The sequence below is a fragment of the Lindgomyces ingoldianus genome, assembly GCF_010093535.1.
Source record: "Lindgomyces ingoldianus strain ATCC 200398 unplaced genomic scaffold BDR25scaffold_22, whole genome shotgun sequence".
In the NCBI taxonomy this organism is placed as follows: domain Eukaryota; kingdom Fungi; phylum Ascomycota; class Dothideomycetes; order Pleosporales; family Lindgomycetaceae; genus Lindgomyces; species Lindgomyces ingoldianus.
Window position 1 is genome coordinate 80,964 of NW_022985183.1, and position 14,631 is coordinate 95,594.

Genomic DNA, 14,631 nt, shown 5'->3' on the forward strand with positions numbered 1-14,631 from the left:
AGGTCCAGGATGCTAAGGAGGATGAAACGAATTTATTCACTCCTCGAGGCTTCACAAGAAAGCTATTTTGGTCCTGCGCTAGCCAGCTTGTGTATATAGAGGCTCTCGCTTTGCCTCATCTCTTGCTAGTCGGCGGAGTCGGCTGCATCGTTCTCTATCTGCAGCCTACGAAGACCCATCGAAAAACGACAATGGAGGAGAGAAAGTCTACGACTTCCTTAGGCGTATACCCTCACCATCTTAGACCTCTAGACATGTATTGCAACTAGAATTGTAGACAACTATCCTACTATTCATAGTGATATCGAGCATTTATATCCAGAAGACTTTTAAAAAGCGCAGGTTTCCAGAAATCCATCGAGGGTGCTGTGGGGGTATTGTGAGCCGAGGCGCCTGAAGTTGTAGACATTATTGAAGAGTAATTTAGTTCCCAAAATCTTGGAAGGGAGCTGAGAAGAGATATCATATGGGTGTCGAGAATTGAAGATTCGATCTACCGTACCAGAGGTATCCTATCGCTGTTGGGTATCCATGTGTCATGCTGAGAAGCTGACGTGATTTTTCAAACGACATTTTGTACAACTATGTATTTATGGCCGTGGTTGGGGGAGTAGCGCAAAGAAACACCTCTTTACATGCTCAACTTTAATGAGGATTGAGATTAGGAAGTCCGTTTGTGCACTTATGGTAGCAGGGACCATTCTTTTAGTGGATAATACTAATCCCTGAGGCAAAAACAGAGGCGATGTGGAAAGAGCGCAGCAATCTCCATCTGTGGTTCCAAGTATACGTCATTAATTTGTTGTTTTACGGCCTGCAAAACGATGACCACACGAAGTCGGCTTCCGTCATGGTTTTGAAGCAAATGGCCTTCAAATCCTGTGCCGCTTTAGATACACATCACTAGAGGCAGACTTTTTCAGCCCATACCCCCGATCCAGTTGGTTCGTTTTAGCGGGTTAATCATGGTGCAGACTTGTGTCAAGCGATACAGGAGACGGCGGATGACCAGCGTGTCTCCGGCACCATATTGGTGTATTCTTGTTGATCTTTCGTAACTTTAACCTCAGGAGGCTAGGCTATACACGTTTGCCCCAAGATCTTGATTACGAGCTTCCCACTAGCATCTAGATATCTTCTCCCAGATTCCATGCCAACATGTGAAGGACTTACTGAACTTTCGATAAGTCATAAAAAGAGTCCATCCAAATATTCAGCTCCTCGAGGTATTTCCGGGCTGCAACAGTGACTGATGGGCAGGGGTTCTGCACTCGGTACATAAGTCGAAGTAATGAAATTATTTTAGACGATGTCCAAGTTCCAGACGAGATATAGGATGATTGTATTTAGTTTCAATCACTCGTTAGCTAGGAAGGCATGGTTGCAGCGGGTATTCGATATGTGTCCAGCTCTTTTTCCAAAACGTGTAGTAAGCATAAATTATTGTAGACCAAGTGTGTTCAACGGGTCCCGCCCCGGGACATGGTAAAAGCCTAAAAGAACTTTTCAAGTTCCCTCATGGATTAGATTCCCTCTGTTTTTGGGGGTGGAAAGTGTTGGGTTGTGAAGTCGTGAAGCCGTGAAGACCATAATACTGTCCAGGGCGCGATAGATACGAGGCCACGAGTTGAATCGAGAAAAGTCAGAGGAAGGAATCTCTAACATTCGTGTTTGAACAACGCGATTAATTTCCCACCTGGAACTTCGACATGAATCTGTTCTGCAAATTCTATCGGCCGCTTGGTCCCCGTTCTCATACAGGAAGCATAGAAGTGATTGAGAGGCATGAAATGCCCAGACTCTAGAGGTCGTAGCCATTAATTTGTATCGTGAATATCTTAAGGCAAGAGCACCATCAATCCTTATCATTTCTCTTAAGTTTTCGAACCCAAGGAACCTGTCAGGAGAGGTTAAGCCTGAAGGTTACCGTATGCGGTGTCGGAGATGGAAGAGATAGGAGTCCTGATTTTGGAAATGAATAATCCTTGACTAGGTTTCATCTTCTGCTAGGATGGCGGATCTTCTACATCCTGCTTCAATTCAGTGCATCTCTTCTCTGCTATTCATAGCCAAGTCAGAGTTTGTTCTTTTCCCGCCCAAAAGGCTAACGCTAATGCTAGGAATCTGAACTGCTTGTAAATTTGACAAGAATAATCTTTTTGATACTGACAACGCTCTCGTTGAAATACAAGTCCAAAAGTTGTGGAATTAGCCATAGAATGGGAGAGAGGGTCTATGAGAATACTAGAAAGTCATTTTGAAGGACAATGGGGTTGAAAGAGCAATCCTTGATCTATCCTAAAGCTCATGGAGGGTTGGTGCAGAAGAGGGACTAAACGAAACATCAAATCACATCCTGCACACTTTGGCTGGGCAGACTTCTTATGGTCACATGTTTGCCCTGGGATACCCTTCTACTCTTGGCGTAGGCATGAATTCATTCGTTCAGGCGTTCGGAGTACCATCGGAATCGATAGCGATGACATGAATCCGAAAAATATGCGCTCTACTTTTTTTCGGGTTGATACGCTATGCGAAGAAATGTGCAGCAATGAGCTTCTGCTCGAGTCGATTTTAATAGACAAAGAGGCAAGGAAACGGTCGACGTACCACAGACGACATAATAATCGCTACTCTGGCCTATCCCGTTGACTCGACAGCCTCCACCCTAACAAAGTGCTGCAAATTGGCAGACTATGCTCATTGTAAACATCCATTCCCCTCCAAGCACCCTACCAAAAGACAGCTCAGTCTTCATCTCACACTTCTGATTATCACTCACTCACATCCTCATCCCAAACCCCCCTATGCATTCCTTCATTACAAGAGGTAACCCGCACACATCCACCCATCCGCCCCTTCCATACGAATTTTGCCCCTAAAACAGACAGACACCGAAGTAAAAAAAGTCACGTGCCCAAAATGGTATATTCGAAGTCCAAAATAACAGCCCGAAGAACTTTCTACAGCACGACGCAGGTTGAAAGACTCCTGCAATCACACATACTACAGATAACCACAATGCAAGTAATCATTCACCCAAAGCCTGCCAGCCTAGAGCACACATTATGCGTAAGCATCATGGAACTCATCTTCTTCATGAGTCTCCGAGTCCATTCGCTTTAGGAAGTCCTTCGGCTTGGCACTATCTGGTTGATTTTGGCTATGCAATATTTTTGGTGGGAGGAAGTCTTCTGGTCCCTTTCGTTCCAACGAGTTTATCTCAGGTTTTGGTTTAGGTTGTGGTTTAGGTTGTGGTTCTTCTTTGGGTCGTGGCACTGGGTCGCTTAGATCTATGAGGTCTCCTATCGTCGGCTGCCCTGGTTGTGGATGCGGTGGTGGCTGTGGCTCGCGTTGCACCTCATAAGATCGGCGTGTTGGGACGTGTTCCAGGCTGCTTTTCCGTGAAGGAATGGAGAATCTTCGGTGAGGGTCTTGGCCTGGGAGGATTGCAGTGATTTGAAGGATTTGCTTTGTTTGGTCTCCAGGTGTTTTGCCATCACTAGTTGTCTCAAATTAATATATATATGTGGGAGAGGAAGTGCGGGGTTTACTAACATCTTTGCATTAATGATCCAATCCAAATCTTCTTCGCCTTCTTCAGGGCCTCCATGGCCTCCATGAACTCGTCGGAATAACCGCGGATGCCAGTCTACACCATCATCCATTCTCTTTGCAGCCTCTTCTCTTTGCATATCTTCAATTCGAGACTTCTCGTCCGTTGCTACATCCTGGTCCTTCCGCTTGATGGCTTGTGTCACGTTGTACCAAAGTTTCTGCGATTCTCGTTCATCTTGCTCCTGTAATGGCCGAGCCTTGGGTGGAGTTTCTTTGGCGTGAGTGGCATCGAAGAGCAACTCCTTCTTGCCAGTCTATATCTCGCGTCAGTGTCGCGTTTGATACTTTTATTACTGAAAGCGTATATGCGAAGGTGAGAGAGGGAATGGAGCATGCATACTACTAAGTCCTTTATCCACATTTCCTCGTTCCATAATCCTGATAGTTCATACAAGTTCTTGTCCGTCTTCGTTTCTTTGATGAATCCACCAATAGCGTTGTAAGTCCCGCCAAAGTAGCCTTTAGTTTTAAACTCGAGATCTGCGGCCAGCCCTGACTCGGGACACCGAACGAAGCTATGGTCACCGAGCTCATACTTCATCTTGCCAAATAGGATGCCTCGTGCGTACATGTTCGGTTGTGTGATGAAACTGGCGTCTTATTAGCACTTGCCTCCCCTACAGTCGATCGACGTACAATCGCTCCCCTGTATTTAAGAACCGCATGACTGCTATGCCCTCCATCATACTAGCTGCCGAGTTGCCAAGAAACTTGCTTCTCGGTTTCAGTGTCCCGTCTATCCGGATGTGGTGGTCGGGTGCCATGAAAAAGTAGCTCGACTTCGGTGGGTGATGGGAAGTTTGTTCGGAAATGTAGTAGCCTCGTGTATGATCCGGGTACTCCCAATAGCACGTAAAGATTTCTCCGAGTATAGGATTCAGTGGTTTCTTGACACCCCTGTCTTCGGATCAGTCTTCGCTCCCGGAAGCCCCTGGAACGCCCGGGATCACGTACGGTGGTTTGATATGCCAGCCACTCAAGTAGAACTTCACCACCGACACGAACCGCTGCACGGGATCGTCTATCGTAGTCATGGGCAGAAGAGTCTCGGGATGCGCCATGAAACTGTCCTTAGTCATCAGTATTCGTTGCACCCCCGGACCCTTCGGATTCAGTTAAACGCACTTTGTTATCCTCTCCAGCATCGACCGCGGTTCCAATATGAAGGTAGGGAGGGTTACTCGGCTGAGGTCGGCACCAGGTCGCAATTGTGAAATGATATGCATGAGCACTGTCCAGAGATATTCATGTTAGCCAGCCATTTGATCAGAAATTTATGCCCCTCCCCCGACATGTTTAACAGCGCGGAGCAGGAGACGTACTGTTGCCCTGCTCTGAGTCCACCACCGTCTCGTCCTCCTTGGTGACTTCATCGCTTCTCGTTTCGTCGGTTGAGGATCGATTGCCTGGAGAGAAAACGCATTCAAATCAGCATCGGTACCTGCGAAAACAGTAATTTGAGGGACCAGACAGGGAAAAAGAAGTGTGATGACGCACTGGTTAACGAATGCCGCCTGTGCCCGTGCCCTAGAACCATGGTGGGGCTGTTGGAATGTCGTAAAATACGGGTATCGTAGACAAAGAGTTTGCGAATATTCAGCAAGGTAGTGGGGATGCCACTCTAGTAGCCAGCTCATAGGCAGCAAACGAAGGACGAGCCGTGACAGCAAGGTGGTGCTGGTGCTGCACAGCCAGCGATGACGGAAGGCGGCGGCGCGGGGGGTGAAAAAAATTGGCAGGGCGCGCAAGCCACAATCGGGGGAAAGCCCCGCGAAACTGGTCCGTTTGAAGCGGCTATTTGACCAATTTTCGTATTGCACAATGGCGAGGCTGACAGGTGAGATGTCACCAACACATAGTGAGGACTTTGACGGTGAACCGAGGAGAGTCGCAACTTCCGCAACTTCCGCAACATTCTCCGAGGTCGACGAAGGATTCGCTACCCCACAGCTCGATACGTGTTCTCGGCGATGCTCATCATTTCATTTCTTCTTTGATAACGTGGCAGAGGAGCTGTCACACTTCCAGAAGCCATTGCAAGCTCAATACAGTATCTATAGGTGATGAGTAGTAAAGGCTGAGCAGGGTACAGCCAGCACTTCCCATCGGGTATCTGCCTTAAACCCAAAACATAGAAGCTTTTTCAATGTGCTCTGCGCTCACGAGTATGCCTTGACCTTCTGGATCGCCTCGTCTTCCTTACCGATTAATGTCACTCCAACCTTGCTGTACTCCTTGTACACGTCTTCCAGAGCTGAAGCGTCCACCGGCTTCGTTGCCTCACCCACCACCCAAGTATTGAAGCCTTCCTTTCGCGCATCAAGAGCTGTGAACTTGACGCAATAATCCGCCGCTAGGCCCGCTATGTATACATCTGTAACACTAGCGTCACGAAGGATCTGCGCAAGATTGCTGCGGGAGATGTTTGGGTTCGTAAACGGGTCTGCAAACGCAGAGTACATTTCCACGCGCCTATCTTGGCCCTTCTCCACAATATGTTGGAACTTGCCGATATCGAGCTCCGGGAGCAGCTCCGAGCCTTTTGTCCCTTGGACGCAGTGGTCGGGCCAGAGCCGCGTTTCCTGGGTTTCCTCTAGATTGAGTGGATTTGTAATAGTGATCATCGACTCGAACGGTTTGTTGTTCGGGGGCGGGTGATTCGACGCGAACGATATGTGGTCTTGAGGGTGGAAGTCTTTGGTCGCGATCTTGACCGGAAAAGGGAGTGAAAGGAGCTCGTTCACAGTTGGGACAATATCTCGTCCGCCTTGCACCGCAAGCGATCCATTCTGCAGAAATACTGTAAGTGAAGGCTTTGGAGAATGCGCACGCGACACTTACAGGAGGGCAGAAGTCCTCTTGGACGTCGACGACGACAAGCGCTGGCTTGAAAGTCATAGTAGGTGCGAAGAAGTCGGATTTTTAGCGTAGTAGAGCTGTGTCAGTCTGTGGTGAGAGTGTGAGAGCATTTACATAGGCGGTTGTAGCCTGATGGCGTCCGTGTTTGCGCTGACTAGTTTGTGGAGCTATGAAGGCTGGACAAGGCATCGATGATGAGCGGAAGATTTTACGCCACAGTGTGGCTCAAGCTCTCGTGCCTCTTTCAAGCGGGCCCGGTTATGAGGAAGTTTCCACCGGATGGAAATAATTCTACGGAGCACCCACCTCACACGAAAATGTCAACGGTAATATTGCTGACCGTACAAGATAAATTCTATTGCTCTCTTATCGGGCGAGGATTGGCCTTCCTGCATTTCGTAACAAGGCTGAGGCATCGGAATGAAGCGGGCTGAGTCGTGGTGGCATCAAAGGCGAGAAGAATCTCAGAATGTGGAGTAGCTTTACACTTTCTCTGAGCCTGGACAAAGATATTCCTGCTACTTCGAAATGCAACCTTCAAGATGTTATTTAATGCGCCGGTGGGGTGGACATTCCGTCACTGTTCTTCTTAGTCATCGAAAACTGAAGCGTACTTAGCCAATCACATGCGCCAAGACTTCGTCCGATCATGCCATGCATCCGACAACCTCGTCAATCCAGGAACTCCCACCTTCGACTTTGCAGCTCCACCACCCACCCACTCTCCGCTCCATCCCAATTGCTTCCGCCATGTTTCTCCAGCGCTCGGCCATGGCTGCCGCAAGGCGAGCCGCGCCCCGCATCATCGCCAGACGCACCTTCGCCAGCTCTATTGTGCGCCGTAAGTCCCTCACTCCCCCGAGCTATCGTACGAGGCAGAGTCTGACGCAATTGTAGGCAAGGATGTGGGTAACGAGGCGACTTCCACGTCGTCGGCAGATTCGAGCTCAGCATTCGATGTAGCGAAGGGGTTTAAGAAGCTTGATGGTGCGTTTGGCTCCCACAATTACATTCCCCGGACTACCGAACTGGGAACCCGGATATCCGTGTGTCGACTTGAGGACAATTGCTGATGATATGCTGTTCGCAGACATCAAGACCCAAGAAGACCTCCTCCCCCCCGGTGCAAAACCTGGAACCGTTCCCACCGACCTCGAACAAGCCACCGGCTTGGAGCGTCTCGAAATTTTGGGAAAGATGCAGGGTGTTGATGTCTTCGACATGAGGCCTCTGCCGGCGGACCGTACTGGTATGTTGCTGTCCACCGCTGTAGTTGGAGAGGCGGAAAATTGCTTTGGGATATAGTGGTATGATAGCTGACGGAAATGCTAGGCACATTAGAGGATCCCATCGTCATCAACTCCGCCGGCGAGGAGCAGTACGTCGGATGCACAGGCTGTCCCGCGGATTCGCACAACGTTCTCTGGGTCACGGTGAGAAAACCCTATACCATGCATCTCCCCGGTATCGACATTGACAAAACCGAAATTAGATATCTCGAGAGGACCCCATCGGCCGTTGCATGGAGTGCGGTTCCGTCTACAAGATGCACTACATCGGCCCTCAGGAAGACCCCCACGCTCATGATCACGGTCATCACCACGGTATGTTCCATTCAACATATATGATGTGGCCCGTGCTCGCACAGAGCTAATGCACAAGCAGAGAATCCCCACCAACGACCAAAGAACATGGGTGATTTCATCAAGGACGAGTACAAGTACGCATAAGCTACAAAATCTAGTGCTTATACGTTTGAACAACCTTGGAAATTTTAGAGGGTCGGACATGTATCTATACAGATTTGAGCAGAGATCCTCTCGGATCTGCTTGGAGGAGCGCAAGCTTGTAGCATAGTCAGTCTGCCGGGAAATGAAATGGAGTGGTTCCTTTGTCTCGTGTTTAGAACGAAAGAACTTGTTTTTCCTATCTATCGCGCCTACCCCGTATGCGATCTGGCTCTTCGCGGATAAACGTGCAGTACCAGTGTCCAATCGTTTCATGGTATGCTTGCCTTTCGAAGAACGTGCTTGAATTCTTGGTCATATCCTTATCTACTTTTTGGCCATTGGTCTCATGTTCTCGTTACAACGCATGGATGTGGTGGTGCTGAAGTGCATTATATTCCGCTAGGTCGCACTCTAAATATGCCACGCTAGCGACTGACGGACTGCTATGTCGGGATTCCGCACGTTCCACTGAATTGGATCTAGATCCTGCATTTTGAATCGGCGTCAGTTGTAAGATCGCCGTCCATTAATGGCCGCCCAGCTCATTGCTACCGTTGCGCTAGCCAATATCACATGGCTAATAGAACTGAGTACAGCGCACCCGAAATTCCGAAAGGTTATTCCCAATGTCCGTCTCGGGGCGAGGTCGAGCGCTATAGACGAGTGGGGCAGGGGAAGCTATGTGGTTACGACTATGATCCTTTCGTAGTCATGATCCCCAAAATCACCATCTCCATCTCCTTAACCTCATCCCCCTCTCTTCCCACATCCCCATTCACAACTTTCTCCTTCCTACCTTTCTTCCCGCTCCGATCCGTCGTAACGTCCAATTTGTAAATCTTCGAGATCTTTTCTCTGTCTGCCCACATCCCCATTCCCTCTCCGCCCTCCCCTATCTCAACACTCGTGCCCTCAATATGCTGGCTTAGGTGCCTACTTACAGCTTCCGCGGTTACAGACGGTGAGAGACTAAGTTTTACGGCGACGATGTGGGTAGTGGAGTCGCTGAGACCGAACTTTCGGTAGGACTCACCAATGTTGTTGTTAGGGTGAAGGCGGAAGACGAGTTCGGAGTGAGGAGTGCGGGTTTTAGACCGGGAGGTTAAGTGAGCGTGGAGGGCGAGGAAAGAGGCAGATAGAAGGTGATTGGGGGAGAGGATCTGTGCGGGTTGAGTTAGACGGCAGGGACACTGGTCGTAGGGGTGGAGGGAGAGAGACAGCGCAGTGGAAAGCAAGAAAGGAGTTCGGAACAACTGGGATACAGTGATATGAAATAGACCAGAGAGAGAACTTGAGCAAGGTAGATAGTGATTCTGCCACATGAAACGTGGACCAAGTCCAGTAGCACTTATATCGAGGCTGGTCAAGATACGGTTCCGAGCGTAGCGAGGCTTCGATTCACCACTCGAGCACAGCGTTGAGGATTTGTGAGACTTCAAGGGCAAAAGAATGCTCCTTAATGGACATTCTTGCTTCTTGAGTAGACCACGTCCTTTTTCCAAAGGGCCCTAATCCGCATGTGAATTGTCTTCGGGTGGGAAGCCCTGACGGATCTACAAGTGGCGCTCTGAGTAATAGTCCACAGTTTAGCACGAGGCTGATCGGTGAGTCGATATGGAACCCTGGAAGCGATCTGCAATCTTTGCGCTGGAGGTTGCATAGATAACGAATGAGATATTGTTGAATTTCGAAATTAAGCTCACCACGCTGGGCTCAGGTGATGTACCAGCTTCGAAAGCCTCGCCTTGAGATGTCTTCCAATCTATTCAGAAGTAGCGGTACAAAGGTGGCAGTTGTGTGCTGCCACCATGTGGATGGTATGGCAAGGACAGTGTACTCTGAAGCGACAACCAGCTTTAGGAGACACTTATTGGCAATGCACGGAATAAGAGAGGTTTTGCTGATAGGTGGCTTATCGAATAGAGCGGACAGGAATGCAAAGAGACGATATCGGAATTGAGTGCCGGCGAAGGGGAAGGCGTAGCATGGATAGCTTGAGAAACCAATAACGCTGAAAGAACAACGAGGCTGAAGGAGAGAGATAAGGCTGTGGCTGTAAAAAAAGGAGTACAGAAAGAGATATTTGGTATCGTACCATCGTAGCATCCAGAAATGCAAAGTCAAACTCCGGGTTTGCCTCAAGGAGCTGGCTCCGCAGGTGTGCGGCGTTCGACACGTCCTTGAACATGCAGACGTGGATCGGGTACGTGGGATAATGTGGTAGGTAAAAAGTCTGTACAGCAGCCATGGCGAGGTAAATGTGAGACTTGTTTCCAATCGACGCTCAGCCAGACGAAGGTGAAATTGCAGCCGGACGCCACAGATGACTTTTTGGACGGAAGAGTGCCGTGTCTCGCTTGTTGCAACGGTTTGGCTTGGTATGTTGTTAACTTGGGCTAGCTGAACGGTATTGCGGCTCTTGCATTTGAGAAGCCAATGCAGGATACAGATAAAGGTGAAGTCGTGGTGAAGTATGTGATCATCCAGATGGCCGCTTTGGGATGGGGAAGGCTGAGGCAGTGCCTGGAGCCGCAGTGGCCACCAGACTGCGATGGCGAATGAAGGACAAGACAATTGCCGGTGTGGAGGATGCAGTATTCTTCAGTGCACCTGCACCAAGCGCCAAAAGGAAATGCGCGGTGACACAATTGAAGGATACGATTTCGAGGCGCGGTGGTTGGAAACAATAATTATTGCAGGTGCAGTCGCCAGCCTAGAGCTGAGAAGTAAATCCCGTGACTTTCTGTTTCCTGCAGCCGCCAGTAACAAGGGTCAGGGTTGTGTAATGCACAGCAACCAGCTCTGTTCACCAAGTATCTGTCCGTTCGCAGTGAAAAGCTGTTTCCTTCATATTTCCTTGCGACACCCGCTGAAGCTGCTCCTTTGCCCGACTGCTGCCATGTACCCTTCTTAGGGCCAGCCCCAGTCTCTGGCTCCACCGACCGGGTATTCGCAGAAGTCATCGGCTTCTTCCACGGCGATTTCCTTCTCTCTACGTCAACCAAGATGGGACCCAAGAGGGCCTCCGAAGGCGACATCGTGCAGGCCAGCAAGATCCCCAAGATCGAGCACGGCATTGCATCGAGTCCATTATTGAACCAGCAGCCACGCGCACCGAACAATGACTTCTCCGGCTCGGTCAAGAAGAAGTTAGCCAACTCGACGCGTACGGGTCAGGCTTGCGACCGCTGCAAGGTACGACGCCCCTGAAGCATCACGACAGCGACTCGGCCCGCGATCAGCCTCAGTCTGGTGTCGCATTCAGATTTCTGAGTTACTGGCCTACTCGAGGCGAGGTCGTGCCAGCCCTGGAGATGTTGACACACCCTTTGGGGGGGGTGGCACTTTCCCAACGACGCGCTCGCGGCTGACTTTGTGACAGGTGCGGAAGATACGATGCGATGGACGCCCAGAAGGATGTTCGCCGTGCGCTCAGAACCGAACGCTCTGCAAGACGACCGATCGTATCACAGGGCGAGCGACGACACGAGGCCAAGTCGAAGCCATGGAGGCTGAGAACGGCTATCTGCGTGCCCAGGTCGCTGAGCTGCAAGCGCAGTTGAAAGAACTGGGCGTCGAACCCCGGACTGTGCCTGCATACAACGGGTTTCCCCCATCCAGTATACAGTGGCCGGCTTCGGGTCTTTCTAGCGACGGTGGCCAGGGGTGGGTGGATGCATCACAGCGTAGGACGAGCACGTCTCCCCTACCCGGCTACGTATCAGGGCCAAATGTACTGGAGGGTACCGAGTACCGGCCATTGCCACAATTCAAGCCAGGCTCAATTGGCGACAATTACCTCGGAGTGTCATCGGCAGACTCACTCCTGAGCCATATTAAAGGCACCTCCCTCTCTGTGTTCGGCACTGAAATTGACATCACGGACTTCGTGCAGAATGAGGAAGAATATGACAAGTCGGTCATGTCCTACAACCACTTCCTAAAGGTGGCTTTGAACGACGAGCCGCAAGTAGAACCCGTCGCCTTTCCGGAATACCAGCAGTTGAGTGAGTACGCGGGCTGGTATCTTCGATCTTTGAATCCCTATACCATGCTTCTTGATAAACCCGAATTCATGCACCTTGTAGGTTTTCCTTTAACATTGTCGAGACCACAATCCCTAACTCAGTCTAGATATGGAAGATAGGGAACGAAGCGAATTTCACCCCATCTGCAGCTGAGATAGTGTGTGTACACATGATGCTAGCAACTCTTAAGTATCAAATATCAGTCCGTAACCATGAAGAATCGCTCATGGAAGAGTCGCACAAGCACTATCGATATTCACTGAGCTTTTTCAATGAGCTGTTACATGGACATGGCCTCAAGGACCTACAGGCCTTAGGTATGATCACCGTGCATCTTCGCAACTTTCCGAAACCTGGAGCAGCCTGGATTATGTGCTCGACAACTTTCTTGCTTGCGGTAGAACTTGGTCTTCATCGATCGACGAAGGCGTGGGCTGAGACAGCCAAATTAAGCAAGCACGAAATCGAGATGAGAAAGCGCGTTTTCTGGACAATGCATGCTCTTACGACAAATTTGAGCGGGAAACTAGGTCGACCAATGCCGATCAATATGGAAGATGTCGATGTGGAATTCCCCGAGCCACTCAACGATTGTTTGCCTGGCGAAGATACCAGTCTGGTCCCGTTCCGGAAGTGCTCGTTTCATGTCGGGATACAGACTGTGAAGTATACTGTTTGGTCTTCAGAGCTTTATCGCACCGTATATTCAGTCCGGTCATCAAGCCGGGGTTACGAAGATACTGTTCGCCGGCTTGAGAATGGTATCCGTCAATGGAGAGAAGAATGCCCCCCTGAGCTTATGGATCCGGCTCGGGCTGCTCAAGAAAACTACATATTTGCTCTTTATCTTGATACCTGGGATAATGAGTTCCAGCTTCTTCTCCACCACCCTGCGGTGTGCCGCTCTACCGACCCCGAATTCATTAACGCCAACCTCGATAAGTGCCTTGCAGCCTCTCAGAAGATGCTCTACAACTGTAATGAGATGCGTAAGATGAGGAGTATGGACATTCCATGGATTAACTCGGTCGTTTATATTGCAGCGATCTTTACGACTTTATTCATCTACATCCAGCGCAAAGACCGAATGAAGTTAGTGGAGATGACAAAGCTGAAGGGCGATATGGCTTTGTGGATAGAAATCATGGGCGAAGCTGGCGCTCTTCTAGGTATCCCTACCCCAACTATGCTTCCTTATACAGTAGAGCTAATTAGTGTACAGGGTCCGGTGACAAACTGAAGAAAGCGATACACAAAATCGTCGACCAATTGCTGAACGGTATCAATGATAGCATTGTCAAGCGGACTGCAACAGAGTCACTTGCACGAGTTGATCTTCAGGGCCCGCAAGAAACATCACCCCCGACCTCTGTGTATGGCAACGGAAACAACTTTCATGAACAATATTCTGGTGCCGCCAGTGGTTCAACAGATCCTGGGCTTTCAGTATCATCAGGCCCCTACGCCACGGTGCCTCCCGGGGCTTCGTTTTCCTACAGCAGTGCAACCACAGTCTCTGTCCCGCCTTACCAACAGTCAACTGCTGCTTTCAGCCAGCAACCTTACAGTAGCGGGGATGACCCAGGCATGACACCGTCTCATGCAGCGGCATTGGCAGCGGCAGCATCAGGTGCACCATCACAACGCCCAAATGACAACTTCATCTATGCGAACGCCAACGCTCAGGTTGCTAATAATGGTCAGCAACCACCTTACCCAGCCAATCAAGGTAGCCCTAATGATTGGCGACAATGGACTCGAACGTTCATGCACCAGCTTGGACCATCTGGGGAATACCTAAATACAGCAAACACCTTGATGGCTCTGGGCGGTCGCGAGGGCAGCGCCCAGGGTCCAGGACAAGATGGACCTGGAACCGGTGATGGATCGGCAGTGCATGGTCTAGGGCCTTCTAATTTCCAGTGGCCGGGAATCGTTTTTGGAATGGGACCGGGCTCTAATGGACACGTAGGCCAGCAATAAGCACTCTTTGTAGATGCTAGGCCTGTTTGATATGAATTTAACGGGTGTGGGAGGATTTGGTACGGTTTTTGGATAGCGTTGGATGTGGATCTGGGTTCTTGGGAATTCGGCGTCGCAAGCGAACTAAGGTAATATGGGATATCAATGAGGCTCAATTCCTTTTTCCCTAGTGTCTCTATCTATGTACGATACTATGTTTGGAGCAGACCTTGGAACGGTGGGAATGGGATTAGACGCAGGTAGGACGAGCTCGGAAGCTCTTTCTTTCCTGCCGTGGTTAGCGAGATGACACCTGTCCTGTACCGGAAGATGATGAAAAGTTCAACCTGTGTGCTCTTGAGGTGCACGTGTCAAAACCTGAGGAGGTACTTGTGCTTCCAACACCTGGTTTGAAGGTTGCACACTGTGCACGT

At 49.9% G+C, this 14,631-nt stretch overlaps 6 protein-coding genes across 6 annotated transcripts; 3 read left to right on the forward strand and 3 right to left on the reverse strand.

Annotated features, from left to right (window-relative positions):
* Positions 1 to 21: 21 nt before the first annotated feature.
* BDR25DRAFT_356785 (uncharacterized protein) lies at positions 22 to 1,335 on the forward strand (the record flags this gene model as incomplete). The annotated part of the gene is made up of 11 exons (XM_033695699.1): positions 22 to 70; positions 130 to 224; positions 278 to 379; positions 406 to 418; positions 455 to 554; positions 615 to 672; positions 710 to 881; positions 924 to 944; positions 975 to 1,033; positions 1,100 to 1,245; positions 1,284 to 1,335. 11 exons carry the CDS (start codon positions 22 to 24, stop codon positions 1,333 to 1,335), a joined length of 867 nt encoding a protein of 288 aa, XP_033545861.1.
* Positions 1,336 to 2,859: 1,524 nt separating this feature from the next.
* On the reverse strand, positions 2,860 to 5,324 carry BDR25DRAFT_50523 (oxysterol binding protein). The gene is made up of 8 exons (XM_033698673.1): positions 5,116 to 5,324; positions 4,941 to 5,024; positions 4,744 to 4,849; positions 4,573 to 4,683; positions 4,255 to 4,515; positions 3,959 to 4,208; positions 3,559 to 3,872; positions 2,860 to 3,502 (listed from the first exon to the last, which is right to left on the reverse strand). The coding sequence occupies exons 1-8, from the start codon at positions 5,153 to 5,155 to the stop codon at positions 3,067 to 3,069; spliced, it is 1,602 nt and encodes a 533-aa protein (XP_033545862.1). The 5' UTR covers positions 5,156 to 5,324; the 3' UTR covers positions 2,860 to 3,066.
* Positions 5,325 to 5,655: 331 nt separating this feature from the next.
* Positions 5,656 to 6,674, reverse strand: BDR25DRAFT_50515 (Isochorismatase hydrolase). Its single transcript, XM_033698672.1, has 2 exons — positions 6,460 to 6,674; positions 5,656 to 6,407 (listed from the first exon to the last, which is right to left on the reverse strand). Exons 1-2 carry the CDS (start codon positions 6,514 to 6,516, stop codon positions 5,778 to 5,780), a joined length of 687 nt encoding a protein of 228 aa, XP_033545863.1. The 5' UTR covers positions 6,517 to 6,674; the 3' UTR covers positions 5,656 to 5,777.
* Positions 6,675 to 7,194: 520 nt separating this feature from the next.
* BDR25DRAFT_304586 (cytochrome c oxidase subunit VB) lies at positions 7,195 to 8,406 on the forward strand. Its single transcript, XM_033690248.1, has 6 exons — positions 7,195 to 7,318; positions 7,375 to 7,464; positions 7,568 to 7,726; positions 7,810 to 7,910; positions 7,970 to 8,081; positions 8,143 to 8,406. Exons 1-6 carry the CDS (start codon positions 7,228 to 7,230, stop codon positions 8,205 to 8,207), a joined length of 618 nt encoding a protein of 205 aa, XP_033545864.1. The 5' UTR covers positions 7,195 to 7,227; the 3' UTR covers positions 8,208 to 8,406.
* A 283-nt stretch (positions 8,407 to 8,689) lies between these two features.
* BDR25DRAFT_50583 (CGI-121-domain-containing protein) lies at positions 8,690 to 10,581 on the reverse strand. The gene is made up of 2 exons (XM_033698674.1): positions 10,303 to 10,581; positions 8,690 to 9,367 (listed from the first exon to the last, which is right to left on the reverse strand). The coding sequence occupies exons 1-2, from the start codon at positions 10,453 to 10,455 to the stop codon at positions 8,900 to 8,902; spliced, it is 621 nt and encodes a 206-aa protein (XP_033545865.1). The 5' UTR covers positions 10,456 to 10,581; the 3' UTR covers positions 8,690 to 8,899.
* Positions 10,582 to 11,021: 440 nt separating this feature from the next.
* Positions 11,022 to 14,530, forward strand: BDR25DRAFT_289187 (uncharacterized protein). The gene is made up of 4 exons (XM_033688435.1): positions 11,022 to 11,402; positions 11,590 to 12,291; positions 12,342 to 13,404; positions 13,458 to 14,530. Exons 1-4 carry the CDS (start codon positions 11,214 to 11,216, stop codon positions 14,216 to 14,218), a joined length of 2,715 nt encoding a protein of 904 aa, XP_033545866.1. The 5' UTR covers positions 11,022 to 11,213; the 3' UTR covers positions 14,219 to 14,530.
* The last annotated feature ends 101 nt before the right edge of the window (positions 14,531 to 14,631 follow it).

What these genes read in the sequence shown, in the direction of transcription:
- BDR25DRAFT_50523 (XM_033698673.1), bottom strand. Translation starts at nt 5,155, where the DNA reads ATGGTTCTAGGGCACGGGCACAGGCGGCATTCGTTAACCA. An exon ending in GGCTGGCATATCAAACCACC is followed by an intron (nt 4,516 to 4,572) that starts GTACGTGATCCC and finishes ATCCGAAGACAG; the next exon opens with GGGTGTCAAGAAACCACTGA. An exon ending in TTAAATACAGGGGAGCGATT is followed by an intron (nt 4,209 to 4,254) that starts GTACGTCGATCG and finishes ATAAGACGCCAG; the next exon opens with TTTCATCACACAACCGAACA.
- BDR25DRAFT_50515 (XM_033698672.1), bottom strand. Translation starts at nt 6,516, where the DNA reads ATGACTTTCAAGCCAGCGCTTGTCGTCGTCGACGTCCAAGAGGACTTC. An exon ending in AAGAGGACTTCTGCCCTCCT is followed by an intron (nt 6,408 to 6,459) that starts GTAAGTGTCGCG and finishes GTATTTCTGCAG; the next exon opens with AATGGATCGCTTGCGGTGCA.
- BDR25DRAFT_304586 (XM_033690248.1), top strand. Translation starts at nt 7,228, where the DNA reads ATGTTTCTCCAGCGCTCGGCCATGGCTGCCGCAAGGCGAGCCGCGCCC. An exon ending in CGCCAGCTCTATTGTGCGCC is followed by an intron (nt 7,319 to 7,374) that starts GTAAGTCCCTCA and finishes ACGCAATTGTAG; the next exon opens with GCAAGGATGTGGGTAACGAG. An exon ending in ACAACGTTCTCTGGGTCACG is followed by an intron (nt 7,911 to 7,969) that starts GTGAGAAAACCC and finishes AACCGAAATTAG; the next exon opens with ATATCTCGAGAGGACCCCAT.
- BDR25DRAFT_50583 (XM_033698674.1), bottom strand. Translation starts at nt 10,455, where the DNA reads ATGGCTGCTGTACAGACTTTTTACCTACCACATTATCCCACGTACCCG. An exon ending in CATTTCTGGATGCTACGATG is followed by an intron (nt 9,368 to 10,302) that starts GTACGATACCAA and finishes CAACCCGCACAG; the next exon opens with ATCCTCTCCCCCAATCACCT.
- BDR25DRAFT_289187 (XM_033688435.1), top strand. Translation starts at nt 11,214, where the DNA reads ATGGGACCCAAGAGGGCCTCCGAAGGCGACATCGTGCAGGCCAGCAAG. An exon ending in AACCCGAATTCATGCACCTT is followed by an intron (nt 12,292 to 12,341) that starts GTAGGTTTTCCT and finishes AACTCAGTCTAG; the next exon opens with ATATGGAAGATAGGGAACGA. An exon ending in CGAAGCTGGCGCTCTTCTAG is followed by an intron (nt 13,405 to 13,457) that starts GTATCCCTACCC and finishes ATTAGTGTACAG; the next exon opens with GGTCCGGTGACAAACTGAAG.